This window comes from Electrona antarctica (genome assembly GCF_951216825.1).
Source record: "Electrona antarctica genome assembly, chromosome: 7".
NCBI classification, from domain to species: domain Eukaryota; kingdom Metazoa; phylum Chordata; class Actinopteri; order Myctophiformes; family Myctophidae; genus Electrona; species Electrona antarctica.
In genome coordinates, this window is record NC_136812.1 from 7,858,994 (window position 1) to 7,880,519 (window position 21,526).

Genomic DNA, 21,526 nt, shown 5'->3' on the forward strand with positions numbered 1-21,526 from the left:
ATATTTTGGACCAAACAAATAATTACAAAGAAGAAAAACAACAAAAAAGTGTTGTAACCTGCCATTTTCTTCTTCTTTATAATTATTTGTGCGGGCCGAAAAATTGTGTTGTCATGATTTGTCATAACTCGAGTTGGCTTTGTACGACGCTTAAAAGGTCTTTAAATAAATACTTTTTGAAATGTCTATGAGGAAAATGAACGGGTAATCATTTCCTGGGCCCTGGTAGGGGCGGGACTGGGCGCTGGTAGGGGGTGGGACTGTGACGCTCTATATAAATGCACCATTTATCTTTTCTTGTGTTCTATTGCTTAATTTGACAACTTAGAGCTTAGACCAATCCGGCTGCATCTGCTGTACTGTAACTGTACTAACGGCAACAAGCTCATCCTATATTACAATTGAAAACATGTGCCCAAAAGCACGCACAGGAACAAAAGGCACCAGCTACTACGTCACTGACACGCTGCAACACGCTGCAACACACACTGCAACAACACACTAACACGTCACACACTTACCCTCCGCGTCGATCCACGGCTATCTCCTCATGTCGCGCCGCACGACCACATTCAACACCAACCGCGTAAACATTGTCATCCCACTGCCACTAAAGCCGGCTCCCGTCCACACTCGCAAACAATATCAATATCCATAATAAACACAAACACGCCACAAGCACCGACACCCCCGCCTAATTTGTTGCCACGTCTATGAAAACAACCACAGAAAAAATCCCATTCAACACGCTACTTACAACTCGCTTACAATTCGCAGACCTGGCAACACTGCATCCCGTGATTCCACTCTTTTCATTGGCTGCGCCATAGAGTGGCTGCGCCGCCAACATTGTTGCCACGTCTATGTAAACAAGGCCGCAAACCCTGACTTCCTACAGCCTATACTTTCACACACTACCACTCGCTTACAATACGTGGACCTGGCAACACTACATCACCCCTTCCCACTGGCTCAAAACCCCACCACGTGACCCACGTGTTTCGTGTTACTTTTCACACTTCCGGAAACACTACCGGAAGTTACACAGTACACACACACATAGACATATATACATAGACGCCCCTTCCGGCTCTGAGGCGTGTGTCAAAATTGAAGGCACTATTTTCCCGACATTCCTTGCGAAGAATAGCGGAAGCAAAGCGGAAGATTGTCAAGCTTCCGCGTGCGTAACATAAGTCCCGGAAAAGACGCGCTGTGATTGGCCAGTAGTCACTTGAGTGACAGCGAGAGACATGGAGGATTCACATGAGTGACGTCACTCGGGCAGCGACGCAGTCGCCTTCAGCAAATGCCTTCAGCACTTCTAAATAAGAAAGCTGCGGAGAACTGTTGCTTTGTGTTCACTCTTTTAATGTTTTCTGTTAGTAATCTAATCCCCCCTGGCTCTGATGTTGTATTGTTAATAACTTTGTTGTTTGTGTTTGTTTGTCTTGTTTTGTAATGTATATTGTCATGACTGTTATAAAGATTTGTTAAAAAAAAAAAAAGCCTTCAGCACTGCACTTCCGCCTTCATTGGGATACACGTCGCTCCAATGAACTGCAGCGGCAAATGAGGCGTCTATGTATATATGTCTATGCACACACACACACACACACACACGCACACACACACACGCGCGCACACACACACGTGTACAGCCTGCCGGAAACCAACAGTAGAAGAAGAAGAACAACAACAACACAGCTTCTACACTGATTCTTACTTGGATGGCGAGCGCCGCGATTACATACAGTTACAATCATGCAAACACGACCGCGTCGACACCTGGCGTGGTACAATCGGGACGAACCGCGGCGCTTTTATGGATCACAACAACACCACCAACACTACACGCACACGCTGCAACAACGCGATGCAACACAACACGTAAGTTACGTATGTTACTATGGTTCTATGAATCCAGGATGACTGCTTAACACTGGATGATTTGCGTCCAGTGTTAACCACTGCCTCTGCCAGTCACTACGGATGAAATAGAACAGCTGTGTACAACGCAGTGTCACTGCAGACACGTGTGTGTGTGTGTGTGGTGTGTGCGTGCGTGCGTGCGCGGGGGGGGGGGATTTTGTATCGCCTCGCGATGCAGCTGAAATGGGACGCACACACACACACACACGCCACAGAACGCTAATAATAATAATAATACACAATTACAACACTACACTAATCATAACAACAGTACAGAGAACAGTACAGTACACATGAGTACAGTACAGTACAGAACGAAAGCTCACATCAGAATATTAATCCATGTCATAATAATAATAATAAAAAATAATAACACAACACTAATAACTATAATATCAACAGTACAGACAACAGTACAGTACATCAGAATATTAATCCATGTAATAATAATAATAATAAATAAGAACACAACACTAATAACAGTACAGAGAACAGTCCACTACAGTACACATGAGTACAGTACAGTACAATATACTGTTCCTGCGCCTTGCCATGCTCTTTCAATCATAATAATCATAAACAATAATAACACTACACTAATAACAACAATAATATCAACAATACACAGAACAGCACAGTACACATGAGTACAGTACAGTACAGAAACAAAGCTCACATCAGAATATTAATCCATGTAATAATAATACTAATAATAATACATAATAACACAACACTAATAACTATAATATCAACAGTACAGAGAACAGTACAGTACATCAGAATATTAATCCATGTAATAATAATAATAATAAAAAATAACACATACAACAGCACAGAGAACAGTACACATGAGTACAGTACAGTACAAAGACTTACAGTACAGCACAGTACAGTACAGTATACTGTTCCTGCGCCTTGCCATGCTCGCTTTCATACGCAAATACACAAAACCACACAGGGCCACTCAGCCAGCTTGGCAACTTTGCGCTTTCCAAGCAAATGCATAAATGACAACATCATGGCTTGCCATTGCCTTCTTCCCATTTGCGACGCATCGCATGGCGCGAGGATGAGCGGGCCGAAGGCCCGCGAAATTCTAGTAAGCTACATAAGCTTACTCAAGTTTCATCTGACTTGAGAACGCACACACAGCACGCACGCACGCACGCACGCACTCACAGCACGCGCACACAGCACCACATTACAATATTCCCTTTCAATCGAAGAGTCCCGCACTTTTTCCACTCCGGTAGTAGATTGCTTCTAACCCATTTTGACCTGAGATCTGATTCCAAAAATGTATTCTACATCCTGAAAAAGCTATGTTTCTATGTCAGTCGTTCTTAGATTAAAAAAGAATAGCAGACCTACAAGCTCGTAGCGCGCCACTCGGTGGCGCGCTATGAGCTTGTAGATCTGCTATTTTTGAATAGCTAACACCAAATGGGGTTCCCGCCCAAAATGGGATAAAGAAGATCTCAGACAGAGTGATCTTTCTGTGAGAAGGTTCATATTGTTGTTGTTGTTGAGGCAGACGTGCCAGGCGACAGAGATGAGATTACAGGAACTGTTCACTGCAACTGATACAGTACAGTAGTGTACAGTAGTGTACAGGAACTGTTCACTGCAACTGATACAGTACAGTAGTGTACAGGAACTGTTCACTGCAACTGATACAGTACAGTAGTGTACAGGAACTGTTCACTGTAACTGATACAGTACAGTAGTGTACAGTATCACGATTCAGGAAATATCAGTAGAGGGAGGTGTTACAGTAGTAGCACTCACACACATTATGTGCGTGTATGTAAACATATTAAACTATCCGTCTTTATTCTGTGTTTAGCTTTCTCAATTTTACTGTACACATGCGTGCACACACACACACACACACACGCACACGCACGCACGCACGCACGCAGGCAGGCAGGCAGGCACGCGCACACACACACGCACACGCACACACATCCAGTCAGAGTGACGTTGTGGGTGTTTCATTACAGCTCCCCTCTTTATAGAGCCTCAGGGCATAACCAGCAGATTGGCTCAATACGGAATATATCAGGAATATATTAGATTATCTGGATCAACACGCGTGGACACACACACACACACACACACACACACACACACACACACACACACACACACACACACACACACACACAATTAATCTGAACCAGTGAAAACCCCAGGACATTATGAAACACAGCCTTGACATGATCCGTATATGAGCAGTATTTGGGAAACTATTCATTTACAAAACCAGCATTGTTTTTAATCAGCCATTTGAGTACATTTAAGTCAATTGTTTGTTATCCGGGGTGCATACTTAGTTTAGACTAGTCATTGGTTAGACATGGGCTAAGGTTAGGTTTAGGTGTGCTGCCCCGTGGGAGGTTAGGGTTAGGGTGAGGGTTTGAGATAGGTTGTAGTTGTAGGACTAATGACTGGTCTAACCAATGACTAGTCTAAAGTCACCTGAATAGTGGTGACAATGTTTTGTCAGTAAGATACTGTAAGGGCAGGGTTTTTCAGTTTTTACCACATTGGTGCAATCGATTCATTCAAAACTAATTGCAAAGTATTGTGGAATATGAAATGGACCATGGTTCCCTCTTGGGTTTCTGCTCCCAAGAAAGCAGACGAAGCGTAAAGAGTTTCTCAATCGATAGTCACTTTGAGAACTGCCTCTTTGATTCAAGGACATGACACACACATGACACACACACACACCACACACACACACACACACACACACACACACACACACACACACACACACACACACACACACACACACACACACACACACACACACACACACACACGTTTCCTATGAAACACCATCAGATGATTGCATGCTGTTGAGCAGGTTCAAGGCTCAGCTCTCCGCTTTACGATCTTGGGCGAGAGTTGACATTTCCAGATGGTTTACAATGTGGCTGCTTTAGACCATATGTTATTTGAAGTGTTATTTCCCCTTCGGAGGCCTGGCTGATTGCTGTAATTCTGCAGGCTGGCTGGCTGTCTGGCGGCTCTGGCCCCTTCCTTGGGCTTTTAGTGTGATGTCTGTGTAGGCTCGGCCAGTCTACTCCTAGCCCACAGGCTGCCCAGTAAACAGCTTGACAGACGCCCGATAAGCCTCCCGGCTGCCTTCTTGAAGAGTCAGTGTGAGGTCAAAGCGAAGGTGTGTCTGTTTTGGCGAGAGTGAGATTTTACCCAAGAATTTGTGTACACACACGTCACACAAATGTAAGCATCCATGAATGTCGTTTTTACTAATTACTCTCATGTACTCTCACTCTGTAGCAGCCAGCCCACACTACAGTATGTTCGCTCGGAGGCTTTTGGCTGCTTCCCGTGCGTGCGTGCGTGCGTGCGTGCGTGCGTGCGTGCGTGCGTGCGTGCGTGCCTGCGTGCGTGCGTGTGTGCGTGCATGCGTGCGTGCGTGCGTCGCACTACTAGTGAAGGCTTTGCACACAGTCAATTACTATCAATCTTTTGATTGTGCAGTGGAAGCACACCCTGATAGCACGATAAGGAACACAGTCACTGATAGAGCGTGCGCGCACACACACACACACACACACACACACACACACACACACACACACACACACACACACACACACACACACACACACACACACACACACAGTGACACACACATACACATACACGCACAGGTCCTAGATTTAAATGTACAGCCCAGATAGATCGTAACTGCCTCGGAACCTAATTTATTCCTATGCAATCTCTAATCTAAGCAGGGCGCTGTTTGGACTGTCCAGTTGAATTCAATACTCTCTTCTCCCACAGGAACACGTACCACGGCATTAGGATATCTCAAAAAGAACCACTTTTATGCCAAGAAATAATGAGGTGCCAAAACATAGGATTGAAACATTAGCATAATAAGCCCATGGCTAACACATTGCTGGAAGTCTTTCAGGAGCAACAGGTTTACTTTCAACAAAGTACTTTTTTTATTTTTTTTTATTCAGTGGAATCAGAAAACCTTTTTCTCAAACGTGTCAGGTTGTATTAAAAAAGAAAAGTACACAGTATTCCAAATAGCGGAGTGTAAACCGAAACACAGGAGAACAATGTCCTGGAGCCATTCCGGGAGATAAAACTCCACATTCCAACCCAGAGACCGCTCTGTTTAGTACAGTCAGTGTGCTGGACTGCTGCCCACATGCTGTGAAAAAATAACATGAGCCAGACTTAAACACTGGCACTAGAGAACCCCCAACTGTGTCTTCCCCCGCAATGAGGCCCGCCTCGCTACCCCCCCCCCCCCCCCCCCCACCCCCCTGCTGTGAATATGACTGCACAGACAAAACATTAGTAAAGCAGCGGGGGGGCCGCATCGTTTCAGCTGTTCTGAGTTCATGACAGAGCAACGTCCCGCCGACCTCTGCTCTGCTTGCTATAGTTTTATAATTCCATTCACATTAAACGCTATCAGGTAATAACGTTCCAACTATCACTGCCACACTGCTGAACGAACAGGCACTGAGCCCTTTCCATGTTAGTCATAAGCTCATATTTTATATTCCTGTGAGTATATACTCCATTACTACACACTTCATACATATTTGATATCTGCTGCTATGAGAATGAAGTCTCTTACTTGCACAAGAGTTACTGTAACTACTCTTCTCTGGCTTTAGTTTTCTTAGTACACACTTTATATTTGACTTTTCTTTTTAAATAATTGTTTTATTCACGGTAGCTACAGTCAACATAAGTTGACCCAATCTTCACATCTGTAATTGTGTGATATGTTATACAATGTCCCATTGAGATAATATATATTTTTTAATTTCCGTTTTTTCATGTCTCATGAAAGCAGGGAATCATAGCTTCAAAATTACATATTGGTTGTTCAGTTTGACCCACCAGTTTTGCAGAAAACAGCGAGTTGAGAAAACAGGCTTGAAAGGTTCACTTCTGTGGACTCTAACATTACACCGTGACCTAGCTACATGTTTAAGCATTTATTTCATATTTACATGTCGATTTCATGTAAATGTATTTCAGACATGCTCTAGTATGTGAAGAGTCTGCCTGTGCTATTAACTCATTTTCGCATAAAACATAAAATAAAGAATCTGTTTTTCTCCTCCTGAACAGTTAGTCTTGCCGCCATGACTGTCTCTGTATATATAAAAAACACATTTTCAGAAATATTGGCACTTATGTTAGCTGTTTATTTGCCACTCAGCTAGCGCAAGCCAGTATAATTCCTGTTCTTTCGGTCAGTCTGTCTATCCAATGTTTCTCTCAAATTGAGAGCTGGTCACAGCTCATCACGCACACTGCACATGCTGGTTGAACATTGATTTGTTCAATATCGTCAATTTGCGTAAAAATGTTTTCCGAGAGGAGCCTTATTTCCATTAGAGTGGCTGTGTTTGTTTTGGTTTATTATGAGGTTCCCATCCTCTATTCATCCTCTTATTAAACTGCTGTAGAGAGCTCCATTGAATTTAACCGAAAGGATTTATTATTATTATTTCTCTTGGTCTTCCTCCCTCTGGTAGATCAGTTCAATACAACACACTTTATATTATGCAGGGTAACATTGCCAAAGCATCAACATGCTGATCCATCAAGATGCACGGATAAAGAAACAAAAACAAATGGATTGTCTCTCTCTGGTCTGTCTCTCTTTCTGCATCTCATTCTGTTCCCTTCTATCTCTCCCTCCTCAGTCTGTCGCTTCACTGCTTTTACTTATGTGTGTGCACCTTTTTTGAATTTGTTACTGTGTGTGTGTGTGTGTGTGTGTGTGTGTGTGTGTGTGTGTGTGTGTGTGTGTGTGTGTGTGTGTGTGTGTGTGTGTGTGTGTGTGTGTGTGTGTGTGTGTGTGTGTGTGTGTGTGTGTGTGTGTGTGTGTGTGTGTGTGTGTGTGTGTGTGTGTGTGCGCGCGCATATGTACAGTATGTTCTGTAACCCGACCTCACTGTGTGCAAATGACTGTACGGTCAATTTTACTAAACCCTTCCACTTCCTCTTGGCAATTATCTTTGTACTATTGGGGTTTTCCATAAAAGTACAGTCACTGGGGATGAGCTGGTAAGATGTACTGTAGGCTCACTGTACATATATACACACATACGGGCGGCGTACGCACATGCACACGTGCATTTGGGACCATAAAATGCACACAGTGCAATTCATAGTTGCATGCAACACATTTTGAAAGCATGCAGTTTTCCTTCAAGCTGTTTTGAGTATAAACTACATTTCCCAGTAGGGGCAAATTCACCATGGAGGAACACTCTGTACAGTAGATACAGTGGGACATAAATAATAACGAACGAACACGCGCACACACACACACACACACACACACACGCACGTGCACGCAGGCACGCACACACACACACTAAAAACTGAGGATCTGCGGCATACCCAAAGATTTCTTCCTTTTTTTTAAAGCTAACTTTTGGGTGTTTTGTGTACCTCGGCTTTGCTTCTAGAAACACATCTCCCACAGTGTTGAGTAAGCCTCAGCAGACATGCAGACTCACATCCAGCACACGCCTTTCCAGTGATTCACCCATGGGTCTGAATACACATGTTGGATAGAGAGAGATGGCGCGTTCACACACAAGTAAATAAGTATTTAATTGGAGCAATGTTTGAATGGTTGCAGGCCCATTTCTCACGACACGTTGTGAGCTTGTAGATCTGCTGTCCTTTTGTTGTGAGCGTGTAGATCCAGTTTCACTAGGGTCCCTCCTGGGGAGACATCTAATTTCTCTTTTGAGTCTCGAGCAAGAACAGTTTAGGAAGTTTGTGTTTTGAGGAGTAGTGGAGGTGAGGATCAGAGGAGACTTAATTAGAAGCCCTCACACACAGCTGTGGTGCAGATGAGAGGACCAGCCCTGACACCTTATTAGTCTCCCGGCAGTTCTATTGATTGATTGATTTTTTTTTCTCGGTATGTAGAATGGGTACATTTCAAACGAAAGTTCAATTAGAGTTAACCCATTTTGACCTGGGAACGATTCTACAAATGTCTTCTAAATCCTGACAGTTTTCTGAAAAACCTCATGTACAGATAATTTTGGGGGTCCTTGACATGAAAATGTTTGAGAAACTATTTCATGTCAAGGACCGCCAAAATTATCTGTATTTGGCCGCCGACCCCCATCTGAAAATATGATGTTCCAGGGACCCCCCCAGAAGAAAAGATTTGAGTTAAAAACGTTCGCTCTGAAAGAATATATATATTCAAAGATTTGCACCACATTTTCACGATTTTTTAAAAATAGCAGATCTACAAGCTCGTAGCGCGCCACTTGGTGGCGTGCTATGAGCCTGTTGTTCCAGGGAACCACCAGAAGCAAAGATTTGATTTAAAAACGCTCACTCTGAAAGAATATATATTCAAAGATTTGCTTGTAGATCTGCTATTTTTCAATAGCTAGTCTTAATGGCCCATTTAACACTGCGTACCGTGATGTACGACTTGTGCTTTTCGGTCTCATCCGTCCTTTTCTCCTTTTTCTTCCTCCGTTGGTTCGTTCCCCGATTTATCTCCTCCTTCCTAATGTCTTGGTAGACATGTCTTGTTCAGTCTAGGTGATGTATTGCTGGTGCAGGTTTTTTGTTTTTGTTTTGTTGTTGTTGTTGTTGTCACTGATCCTCTGCTTTTCTCAGGCTTTGGTCCAGACAGACAAATAGAGCCCTGTGTATTCCCCACCTTTGTCTTTAATTAAAAATGCAGACGCGCACGCACACACGCGCACGCACGCACGCACGCACGCACACACACACGCACACGCACACACAAAACATTCAATGTACTTTCCGAGTTGGTTTTTTCAAGATGACATTTTTAACGTAACAATTCTGCAGAGCAAATTAAATTGGGTCAACCTGGGTGTAAATTACAGCATGTAATGGTGTTTTGGACCCGTGTTGATTAATTAAAAATGCAGACACGCACACACGCACGCACACACAAAACATTCAATGTACTTTCCGAGTTGGTTTTTGCCTTCAAGTTCAAGATGACATTTTTAACGTAACAATTCTGCAAAGCAAATTAAATTTGGGTCAACCGTGGGTGTAAATTACAGCATGTAATGTAATGGTGTTTTGGACCTGTGTTGATTAAACATGCAGCACTTCACTATGCACTTCTATCCTTCTAGCCTCCAATTCACCTCCCAGCAGACAGTCTCTCTCTCTCTCTCTCTCTCTCTCTCTCTCTCTCTCTCTGTCTTCCCTACAGCAACGTTACATCTTACCCTCCCTCTTTTCCTCTCTGTTGCTTCCTTTCTTCTCTCCACTTGCTAAGTCCTGTCCAGTTTCCTCCAGTCGTACCTTTCCACCTTGCTTTCCTACCTTCCTTCGTGCGTGCCTGACCGCTGGCCTTCTTCCTTCCTTCGTGCCTGCCTGACCGCTGGCCTTCTTCCTTCCACCTTGCTCTCCTTCCTTCGTGCCTGCCTGACCGCTGGCCTTCTTCCTTCCTACTCCACAACATCATAACATTATACAGTAACTACTGGGCTTCTTTTCCGAGGGTCTGAGAGGAGAGTCCTGCCCCGGAGGTTTGTTTTGGTTTCTCACAACCACTGTGTATACTGTACTTTCTCAACCTTGGAGCGGCCCCGGAAATGTGCGTTCTTGAATGTTAAGAAAGTAATTTGCTGTTTGGTAATCCTTCAACTTTTCAGTCAAGGCCAGTCCAGGCATTGCCGTATACAGTATATGTATTACTGTATATCAGGGGTGCCCATTACGTCGATCGCGGTCGACCAGTCGATCGCAAGCGCTGCGCAGGTAGACCGCTTGGCCTTGCCATGAAAAAGGAAAAAAAGAAAAACGGAGGTCGGCGCGGACCCCCGCGGAGGTCCGCGATAGTCTGCGTGGGGGTCCGCGATAGTGGGGGTCCGCGCCTCCACGGTAGTCTCTGTGTGGTCTGTGCGGTAGCATCATGATGCCATCATCCATGCATCACAACCATAGATCACAACCAAAACAAACTAGGACTAGCTTTGACGGTTGCCACATTTCGTGACTGAGAGAGAAACAAGCAACCAGGTCTATGAAAATGTTAACAGGCCAGATCAAGTCAGAAAATCTGAAAAAGTCAGAAATTAAGTCTCTTCTTTGCAATGCGGGGAAACTGAAAAGATAAATAAATAGAATTGATTTTGAAACCTAGATTTTGAAAGTCCTAATGCCTTAATGTTATTTTTTTATTCGCCATATAGGTACATATTTTGAGTATTTTAAGCAAAGGGATAATTATCTTTTGGTTGGTAGATCACCTTGAGCTGGCAATTTTAAAAGTAGACCTCAAGTCAAAAAAGTGTGGGCACCCCTGCTGTATATGCTCTAGTGTGGCCTAGCATAACCTTTCCATCACACTGGGAGCATTCTGTCTGCCCTAGTACGGATTAGAATCCAGGATAATAGATGACACTCAGTGAGTCTTCAGTGAATAAATAAATACAAAGGTTTTCAAGGATGGGATATCCTGGAGCCATGATGGACTGAGGGTGACAGTGAGGTGATCTTGAAGGGTTGTCTGTCTGTCATCCATCAGATAGATTCTATCTTATAGTTGCAATCAATAGTATATCATAGAGCAGGGGCTCTCAACATGTGGGTCGCGACCCCTCGGGGGGGGGTCCCGAAATTATTTCGGGGGGTCCCCAGATGATGAAAAAAAAAAAGGTGAATGGCTGGAAAATGGAAATTGAGAGTTTACACAGTACACATAGTGCATGCATAAACTTTCCTTAATGATTATATCTGGTTTTAGTATATATTTTCTCTATTATTAAGGTTATTGCAGCGGTCACTTTGTATTGGGGGTGGGGAGGGGGCGAAGCGGGGGGTCGCGAGACATGGCCAAAGCATTTCCGGGGGTCCCCGGCCAAAAACGTTGAGGACCCCTGTCATAGAGTTTGGTGATACTATATAAATAGTACAGTTTCAGTGGTTGAAGGTTGTCTCCCTGCTCTTCTATTGTGTTCATCATTCATCCTTATCATTATCATTCTGGGTGCGGAGGACCCTTTAACTGCGTCAACATTGCCAGCTTCACTCTGACATGAGAAATATGTTTTGTCTCCACCAGGCCGAAGGCTGGGGAGAGAGTATGTTTTGCACTCCGTCCGTCTGTTACCAGCTAAACTCCGGCACCGTTAACCAGGTCGATGCCAAATTTTGCACACACACTCCCTGAATGCCAACGATGAACCTCTGCCCCAAATTTTTATAGCGCCACCAGGAGGCCGACTTTTGAAAAACACATTTTTATTTTTTTGATATTACTCCTCCAGATTCTGTCCAAAAATCCCGCAAATCGTTACACGCTATCTCTACAGTCATGTGTTCAAGACCGATCTGTCCGACATTTCAGATTCCATTCTAATTGGCTTTCAAAGTTTGCATGATTGGCCCGTTTTGAACAAAAAGCCTCAAATCATGAACGGAGCGTGCAATTTACGTGACATCTTTCACAGACTTTCCTACTAGGCTGAGGAATATATCCCACCATTTTCACATTGGCCTGTTATAGTGCCACCAACAGGTGGATTTTTGCAAAACACATTTTTGGAACAAAATGCCTCAAATCATCCAATTGCCATCCAAGTAGTAAGAAGAAATGTCACCCTTTTCACATTGGCTTATTATAGCGCCACCAGGAGGCCACAACCTGACCTGCCCTGGTGGAGACCTGTGCCCCGAGGGGCACTTTTTCTAGTTCATGCATGGTCGGTTAGAGATTAGGTTTGAGGGATATCCCTCTTTCATCTTGTGATTTCTCTGCCTTCTCTGATCACACCACTTGACCTGGAATGGTGAGCATGCACAGACAAATAAAACAAACGCACCCGTTTAGCTTCTCAACTAGGCTTCCTTATCTAACAGTACAGTGGTAGCACTTGTATATGTGCATGTGTGTAAAAGGCAAACTCTTGCAGCTTCCCAGAATCCGTCGACTGCTGTAACCATGGATGGCACTGGCTGTAATTGATATTTCATAATTTATTATAAAAAAAACAACACCGTTGTTATATTGTTGACCTTTTCTCTGTGGCTATGATTCAGGATGCTTATCTGCTTTATGAATATATAAGCCACCACGTAGCAGGGAGCCATCTAGCCTTTCTTATATACTATATATCTATGATGAACATGGCGGGCTTTGGCGGCATGACTAAAATATCTAGAAAACGCATATTACAAACATAAAAACCCCCAGGAAAGTGTTGAACTTGTGTCCTAAAAATCATTAAAATAAGATCTGGTTGCAAAAGGGGTGTCCCGGGTGTCCCCTAGGGTAGGTACCCTCACATAAAACATGCAGTAATCCTGGTCTCTAAACTGCCTCCCCCTGGCCAGCCGGGGCGCCTGATGGAGGGCAAAGGAACTGGTTGGAATAACGTGTTCCTTCCACGCACTACGTCCAACCAGGGAAACTCCCCCCTGTCAGGTGTAAAGGAGCAACTTGGACACTCAGGCATGAAGGAAGCATGAGTTAAAGTCCGTTGCTCTCCCCATGTCCCCCATTATGGGGACTAGGCTGGCAGAGGGTGTGTAGAGCCCAGGATCACATTAGATAATTGACACGGGTGAAAAAATGGGTTGCAAAATCATGGGATCAAAATTATAGAAGAAAGAAAAAAGGGGTGAAGTGGCCTTTTAAGGTACTTGGTTACTCTCCACCACTGCCCACTTCCATAACCATTACATTGCAGTATGTGGTACAGTGGTAGGTAATAGCCTATATGCACCGCAGCCTGCCGAGCCACAAGGACACCCTCCCTCCCTCATGGTAGGTAATAGCCTATATGCACCGCAGCCTGCCGAGCCACAAGGACACCCTCCCTCCCTCATGGTAGGTAATAGCCTATATGCACCGCAGCCTGCCGAGCCACAAGGACACCCTCCCTCCCTCATGGTAGGTAATAGCCTATATGCACCGCAGCCTGCCGAGCCACAAGGACACCCTCCCTCCCTCATGGATGGATTTCCTCACAGAGGAAACGATGGGAGGCCAGAGAATGCCCTTCCAGGAAGCTGCGGCGCCCTGACTCAATAGACTGATGTGGGCTGTCTTTGTCCCCTCCAAGTATCCTTGGGTTCAGTTTTCAGGGTCACGCTCAGACGATATCCCACCTGGGGATAGTGTTACTGAGCCGTGGCAGTACGTGGCCTCTTATAGATTTCCAATAACAGGATGTTAAACGCTACGAGATCATATTAATGGGAGAATGTTTCGTCTTTTTTTTTAAATCCTAGAGCATGATGCTAAATATAAATTGAAAATACACAAGCTGGCGCACGCACGCACGCACGCACGCACGCACGCACGCACGCACGCACGCACGCACGCACGCACGCACGCACGCACGCATGCACGCACGCACGCACGCACGCACACACAGTATCAACTTTTAACTCTTTGTTCGAGTATATGCGATTATGCAGCTCCTCCTTAGACATCGAAAGTGCTACACTTCTGTGGTCATGGATACATGTGGTAAATGGTGCATTTATATAGTGCCTTCATCCAAGGCACTTTACATAGCTTGTGCATTACATTCACCCATTCACACACACATTGCCTTGCTCATAAATAAATCATTATATTTTTTCAGTTCCTTGGAATCGTTTTCTTTGCAAGTCTGCATTTTACTTTTCCTGTTTGGAATTAAGCAGGACAAAAATAATACTTTTTGTCTATAATCTCACCTGTATCACCAAAGAGCACCCATCTACAAGAGCCACTGACTGATCCCTTGTGTGTGTGTGTGTGTGTGGTGTGTGTGTGTGTGTGTGTGGTGTGTGTGTGTGTGTGTGTGTGTGTGTGTGTGTGTGTGTGTGTGTGTGTGTGTGTGTGTGTGTGTGTGTGTGTGTGTGTGTGTGTGTGTGTGTGTGTGTGTGTGTGTGTGTGTGTGTGTGTGTGTGTGTGTGTGTGTGTGTGTGTGTGTGTGTGTGCAGTGCCTCGTCTGTGATTTATAGCGGTTTTATTTCATGGGCAGCCATTTATCACAGGGACAACGGCCAGGGCCTTCTGAAACAAGCCTACTTAATTACTCGGACACCATTATGGAAGCCCCCTGCGTGATAAATCCAGCCTATTAACCAGAGGGCTCATTAATACCTGTAACTGTGTGTGTACAGTATGTGTGGTCAATTAGAGTGACGTCTCCCCCCTCGTTATCGCCACAGCAAGGTTCTTGTTGAAAGCTGCGTGAATGGAAGCACGCGGGTGAAATCACCCCTCGACAGACATACTAGGGTGTTGGAACATGCATCCAGCAAGACCAACCCCAGTAGTCACTATGAGTGGCACCACACAAAGCCACGCCTGAACATGTACTGTGTGTCGGACATTACTATTACTAACTACCCCAAACCCCAAACCTAAACATAACTGCAAGCACGACGCGACGCATGTACGGTATGTCAAACATTACTATTACTAACCCTACCCCAAACCCCAGGCCTAAACATAACTGCAAGCACGTCGCAACACATGTCGGACCAAAGCAAACTTCACTTTATCCGCAAAAAAAGGTTGTTTGCGGTGAACACAAAAATGATTTGAGGAGGATTTGAACTAGAGATGTCCCGGTACTGTATCGGAAAAGTATCAGATCGGCCCTTATTTGGTCATATCGGTTCATATCGGTATCGGCAAATATGCCAGTCTAACCACCGATCTGACACAGGGGTAAGGGGTTGACACTATGGCAGGTAAATGCAATGTTGGGGCATGTGGAGTTTGCTTTGGAGTTGCCCAAACTGCAAGTGCACATTTGAGTGAGGAGTCTGCTATTAACATAACACGAGATATATAGCTAGATTGCTATAAACACTATTCCCGATCAGTGGACTTCAAAATAAGACCTTTTTTTGTATTATGTATTATTTTGTTTTATTTTTGTCATTACTTACTAATGTTCAAGTTCACAAGTTTTATAATCAAGGGTTTTATTATTGTTCAAGGGTTCATGTTTGTTCATTGCACTGCGTACTTATGTACGTACAACTGTAACTATTGCAGGAGTGAAATGGAGCACAGAATAAAGTTTAAAAAGCACAAAAAAGATAAGTATATAGCAGATATCAATAATGGTGTACTATAGCTATTTACAGCTAAAGAATAACAATGTAACAAAATAAGATGACATCTTGTGCAATGTTGCTGATGTGAGGTTGTTCTAGGCTTCTGACGAAGTGGTTTTGGCTCCTAAACGAGATAATGTTTGGCTGAAGGCTGTATCCTGACTGACTGAGCATCTCTTTTGTGTGACGCTGAGAAATGAAAGGCTGCGGTCAAACAAGGTTTTCATTCTCCATATCGTTTCCCTGCCCTGTAATTAGATTCACAAACATTTGCCCGGGGCCTAATGTTTATGGAAATGGCACCAATGTTTCACCATCCGTCGTACAAACTCTATTTCACCCCCACAGCTTCCTCTCGTCCCCTGACTGCTGTACGGGATACCGGAGAACTCGCCAGTTTACCGACTCGCCGCGGTTTAGTGCATTTTACTTTGACTTCGACCTTCAGAGAGAGGATAGTTGTTTAGAGTTTACACTAGATGAAGTGGGAATGCTAAAGTTTAAACACCAAAGTACCGAACAATGTAATTCATTGTAATTCACAATATCCTGAATTGGTATAGGCCTATCATTGGTATTCACATACTCAACTTTTTATCATTGAATAGCTGACCATTTAATTGCACAAAACAAGTTGATCACTTTGGAGATGAACTATGACATCTGTGGGCGATTGGCTATCGCCCAATCGCCCACTACCGCCGGGCGACGTCGCCCAAAAGATGAATTATTTTGATCTTTTCGGCCGACGTTCCTCCGCCCACTTTTCGACCATTGCCTGTTCGCCTGCTATCGCCTCTATCTCCAGTAGTTGCCTGTAGGGTCCCATTGACAAATAATGCACTTCAGGAAAATTCGTCTGGCTGTCGCCCGCTGTTAAAACATACTGTTACTGCCAACTGATAATGTCTCTTTTATTATTGCCTGCAATCTCTCTCTCTCTCTCGCTCTCTCTCTCACTGTCCCTGTAGGCACATTCATCGGTAAAGGAGACAAATTGTTTTGTCTTACACTCTCTCAAGTTTAAAGAGAGAGTTCTGAGCGAGCTTAGGCTTGGAGTGGTGTAGTACATATAGCTCTATACCCACTTCAGGACAGAAGGCTGGTGGTCATCATGACATCATCCATATGCTAGCTGGGTGGCCGGAGGCGAAAGTGCCAAAACACACACGCACACAGTCGCATGCACAGTCACATGCACACACACACACATGGATGAGAGGCTAAACACACAAACACACACAATGTGACCTGTTCTGCCAAAGTCAGTTTGAATTTTAGGATGTGGCTGAAAACACATTTGAGGTTGTGTGAAGTAACTGAAGTTCCTATTTTTTTCCCCCTAACATTTTAATGTTATTCTTGTACTACATTTACCCAAAGAGGTCACATTACAAATGGACTGTATAACCAACCAGCCTCTGTTTTGGGGAGAAAAATGGTCTCACACAGATAATCAACCAGTATGCATACAGTATGCATACAGTATGCATACAGTATGCATACTGTATGCATACTGTATGCATACTGTATGCATACTGTATGCATACTGTATGCATACAGTATCACACAATCATTATCTCTACCATATAGTTATGTGATCAGGTTGGATCTGTCCGATCATTCATATTCCATCCTGATTGGCTAAGCTTGGCATCTAAAACTTGCAGAAGTGGTTCCGTTTTGAACCAAAACGCTTCAAATCATGCGCGCAGTGACTGATTGCCGTGAAACCTGTTATAATTTTAACTACTGTTATATATAGTTGTTATAATTTTAACTACTGTTATATATAGTTATCCCATTCTGGGCGGGAACCCCTTTTGGTGTTTCAACTAAGCTAAGTTATACTTTAGCTATTGAAAAATAGCAGATCTACAAGCTCGTAGCGCGCCACCGAGTGGCGCGCTACGAGCTTGTAGGTCTGCTATTTTTGAAAAATCGTAAAAATGCGGCACAATTCTTTGAATATATATTCTTTCAGAGCGAACGTTTTTTTAAGGTCTAAATGGGTTATACATATTATCTCTATGGTCGAGACGGACCTTCATATTTCATCCTCATTCCCTCAGATTGACCTCTCCAAGCTGGCCTGGCGGAAGGAGGCCTGTGCCCCGACTGAGGAGCACATTTTTCTACACACTGAACCGAAATGTGTTTCATTTGAAAACACATAATTTTGGTCCAGTGACACATAGTCATGGAACAAAGTATAAATTAAGCCCAAGGGTCCTCTGATGTCATCATAATTTTTGTACAACTCACAACTTAGATCTTTGTACATAATGTCCTCCCTCCTGCCAGGATATTATTTATTATTCCTCACTATTTCTCCTTGGCGGGACGGCCTGTTATTCCCCAGTAACTCATTTCTCCCCCTCTGCCCTCCTTGGCTGTAGGATATTACATATCTGTCTGCGCTCAATCCCCTCATCAGAGATTGCTCTATTTTGGTCTCTGGCTTTAGTTCTCCCCTATCTCCTCTACCTCCTCATGCCCTATTGTGTGTCTCCTGATTATATATTCATTTATTTTCTGTTCTCCTTCCACACTATTCTATCACAACACACATACTGTACCTCAGCCTGCACTATCTTCATTGTTTGTCCTCTGTGTGTGCTGTAATAATTGTTTATTTGTCTGTTTACTACTGTAGTAATACTTTGGTTTACTCTTTTGTCACTTGTTTCTTTTTACTACAACATAATCACCCATAGTAAATACATGTGCATACTGTGCATAATATAGTGGGAAAAAATACCTTGATTGTTGAGGTTCCTGTTGTTGTTCTTTGCATAAATCAGTGCTATTGGACACCCTTTGTGTTGATTAAAACAAATACTGAACCACTGAAAGGTAGTAAAAAGTGCTTCGGACAAAACCTCTTAACTCCATTGGACCCTCAAACCTGCTAAAACAACTAACTCCACCTCTCAAGTAATTGACAATATATAAAGACAGTTAGGTCACAACACCAACTTTGATGAGGCAGTATTGCTTTGTTTTCAAAATATAAGGTTTTCTTCATTTCCTGAAAAATGAACATTTTGCCCAAACAAAATGCCCAAACTGCAAGTGCACTCAAATGTGCACTTGCAGTTTGGGCAACTCCAACGCAAACTCCACTTGTCCCAACATTGTATTTACCTGCCATAGTGTCAACCCCTTACGCCTGTGTCGTATCTGTGGTTAGACTGGCATATTCACCGATACCGATATGTCCCGATATGACAAATAAGGGCCGATCCGATACTTCTCCGATACCGATACAGTATCGGGACATCTCTAGTTCTTATGCCTTTTTCAATGTCTGAAATAAGTTCTGTACAATATGAGCTCATCTCGATGGTCACCCTGCACCTGTATCTATCGCAACATTACTCTTTTAAATATAAATATATCCCCAACGTAATTTCCCCTGCTGTCTTCCAGGATATTCTACGTGTCCCACGACTCCCAGGACCTGAAGATCTTCAGCTACATCGCCCGAGATGGACAGAGCAACGTGTTCCGCTGCAACGTGTTCAAGTCCAAAAAGAAGGTGAGCCCATACAGTGTCGCCTCATTCTTCATCGCGCCACGTTGCATGCATCACAAATTGTTGTGAGCTTGTAGATCGGCTGTTGTCGGAGTGCCACGGTGTCTGCATTGATGCTTTGAATTGCTTTGACGCTTTTGAATTGTTTTAACCATGTAAAGCACAACTGTTGTAAACGTGCTATTATTATAATCTAACACAGGGGTTCTCAACCCGTGGGTCGCGACCCCTCGGGGGGTCGCCAAATTATTTTAGGGGGTCCCCAAATTATTTTCAAAAAAAAAGAAGATTTTTTTTTAATTTTATTTTCACGATTTTTCAAAAATAGCAGACCTACAAGCTCATAGCGCGCCACTCGGTGGCGCGCTATGAGCTTGTAGATCTGCTATTTTTCAATAGCTAAATTATAACAATGCTTAAAACACCAAAAGGGGTTCCCGCCCAAAATGGTTTAAGGTTATTGTAGCAGACATTGCCAAAGCATTTCCGGGGGTCCCCGGCCAAAAACGTTGAGAACCCCTGATCTAACATATCATTAAGTGTCTGTCTGTCTGTCTGTCTGTCTGTCTGTCTGTCTGTCTGTCTGTCTGTCTCCTGCTTTACACTGCTTTTCTCCTCACTGCCTTGACCAGTGACCACTTGATCTGAAGTTTCACACAGGCATTGACCATTCCGTTGTGTAGGGCATCTCAAAGCCCTTTTTTCACATTAACAATAGGTGGCGCTATAACAGCCCACTTTACCTTTTTCTCTGGATTCCTTGGGTCATGGCATCTCCCCAATAATACGCCCATTTGCGTCTAGAAAGATGTTCCTCCGTTCAAAACACTTTTTGATCTTCCACCTACAGATTTTTGTCCAAATCTCACAGAAATCGGTACACAATCTACACATGATCTCTGGACCTATCCGATTAAAACACCACAGGCAGGATTTTGATAGTCCATCTCGTTCAGCTGTAATCAGCTTCCGAAGTTAGTGGGAGAGGCCTATTTTACAAAAAATGCCACCAATCACGTCCATTTTCATCCATAGGGGGAGTCGCAAATGCGAAAAATGTAAACGTTTGTTGCTTTTTGGGGGATAAATCCCCTCCAAATGACTTATACATGATCACGGGGTGACTTGACGTTGAAATTGGCTATTTTTCCGAAGGTGTCATCGAGACAACCACACTTTCCCCACACTTTCCCCAGAATTGCACCTTTCCTGTACTACTTGCCCAGAAGTGCCTCTGAGAGCAGACTGATTACACCTCAAAATACATGCATCAACAATATGATCTATTAAATCACATTACCCACACTGTACATCATTTTGTGAGCATATATTAGAACAGGTTAAAGACTAGTATAAATAATGTTTGGTTTGGTTCGATGCCAAAGAGTATACATTCATCAGGCTTGTGAGAGACAGCTGCAGTTTGTAGGAGTTACAGAGGGTACTTTGACAAACAAACGAGACCTAACGGTCGATATGCAGAGCTCCTCTGTGAAGATCCTATAGCATCATGAGGCTTCTTAGTTCCGCTACGGGGCTCTCATCATCTGCCGTCTTTTTTTTTGGAACGCCAAAGGTTGGTTGTGTAGCTTGGCTGTTGAGTTTAATTTTATTTAATGGCATATAGATATTCATTTTCATGCATCATTTAGGCCTAGACAAAAAGATAATGCAATTGCTTTGCAATAATGCTGGAGGAAACTAGTGTAGGGCCACACAATTATCCTCAGGCAGCACTTCCCTAAAAACTTCCAGTAACACAATGCAGTTTGAAGCACAATGCGATTTAGAGACTCTGTCACGCTAAAATGTGTCGCCGTGCTGCACAGTTCCCCCAAATGTTTGCATTTTGATCTTTATATTGTTAACCCATTGAACCTGCTATCGTTTACTGTAGCACACTACTGTAGCCCTATGTGAAACAATTAAAATTATACA

The 21,526-nt window shown here is 43.6% G+C and overlaps 1 protein-coding gene across 4 annotated transcripts in view; it reads left to right on the forward strand.

The window, feature by feature from the left end:
* The window catches only part of nos1apa (nitric oxide synthase 1 (neuronal) adaptor protein a), a 235,550-nt gene that overhangs the window by 98,194 nt on the left and 115,830 nt on the right, over positions 1-21,526 (forward strand). For all 4 annotated transcript variants that reach the window (XM_079506287.1, XM_079506286.1, XM_079506288.1 and 1 more), the window contains one exon: positions 19,483-19,591. In XM_079506287.1, coding sequence (XP_079362413.1) covers positions 19,483-19,591 — 109 coding nt within the window. The remainder of the gene's footprint in view (positions 1-19,482; positions 19,592-21,526) is intronic.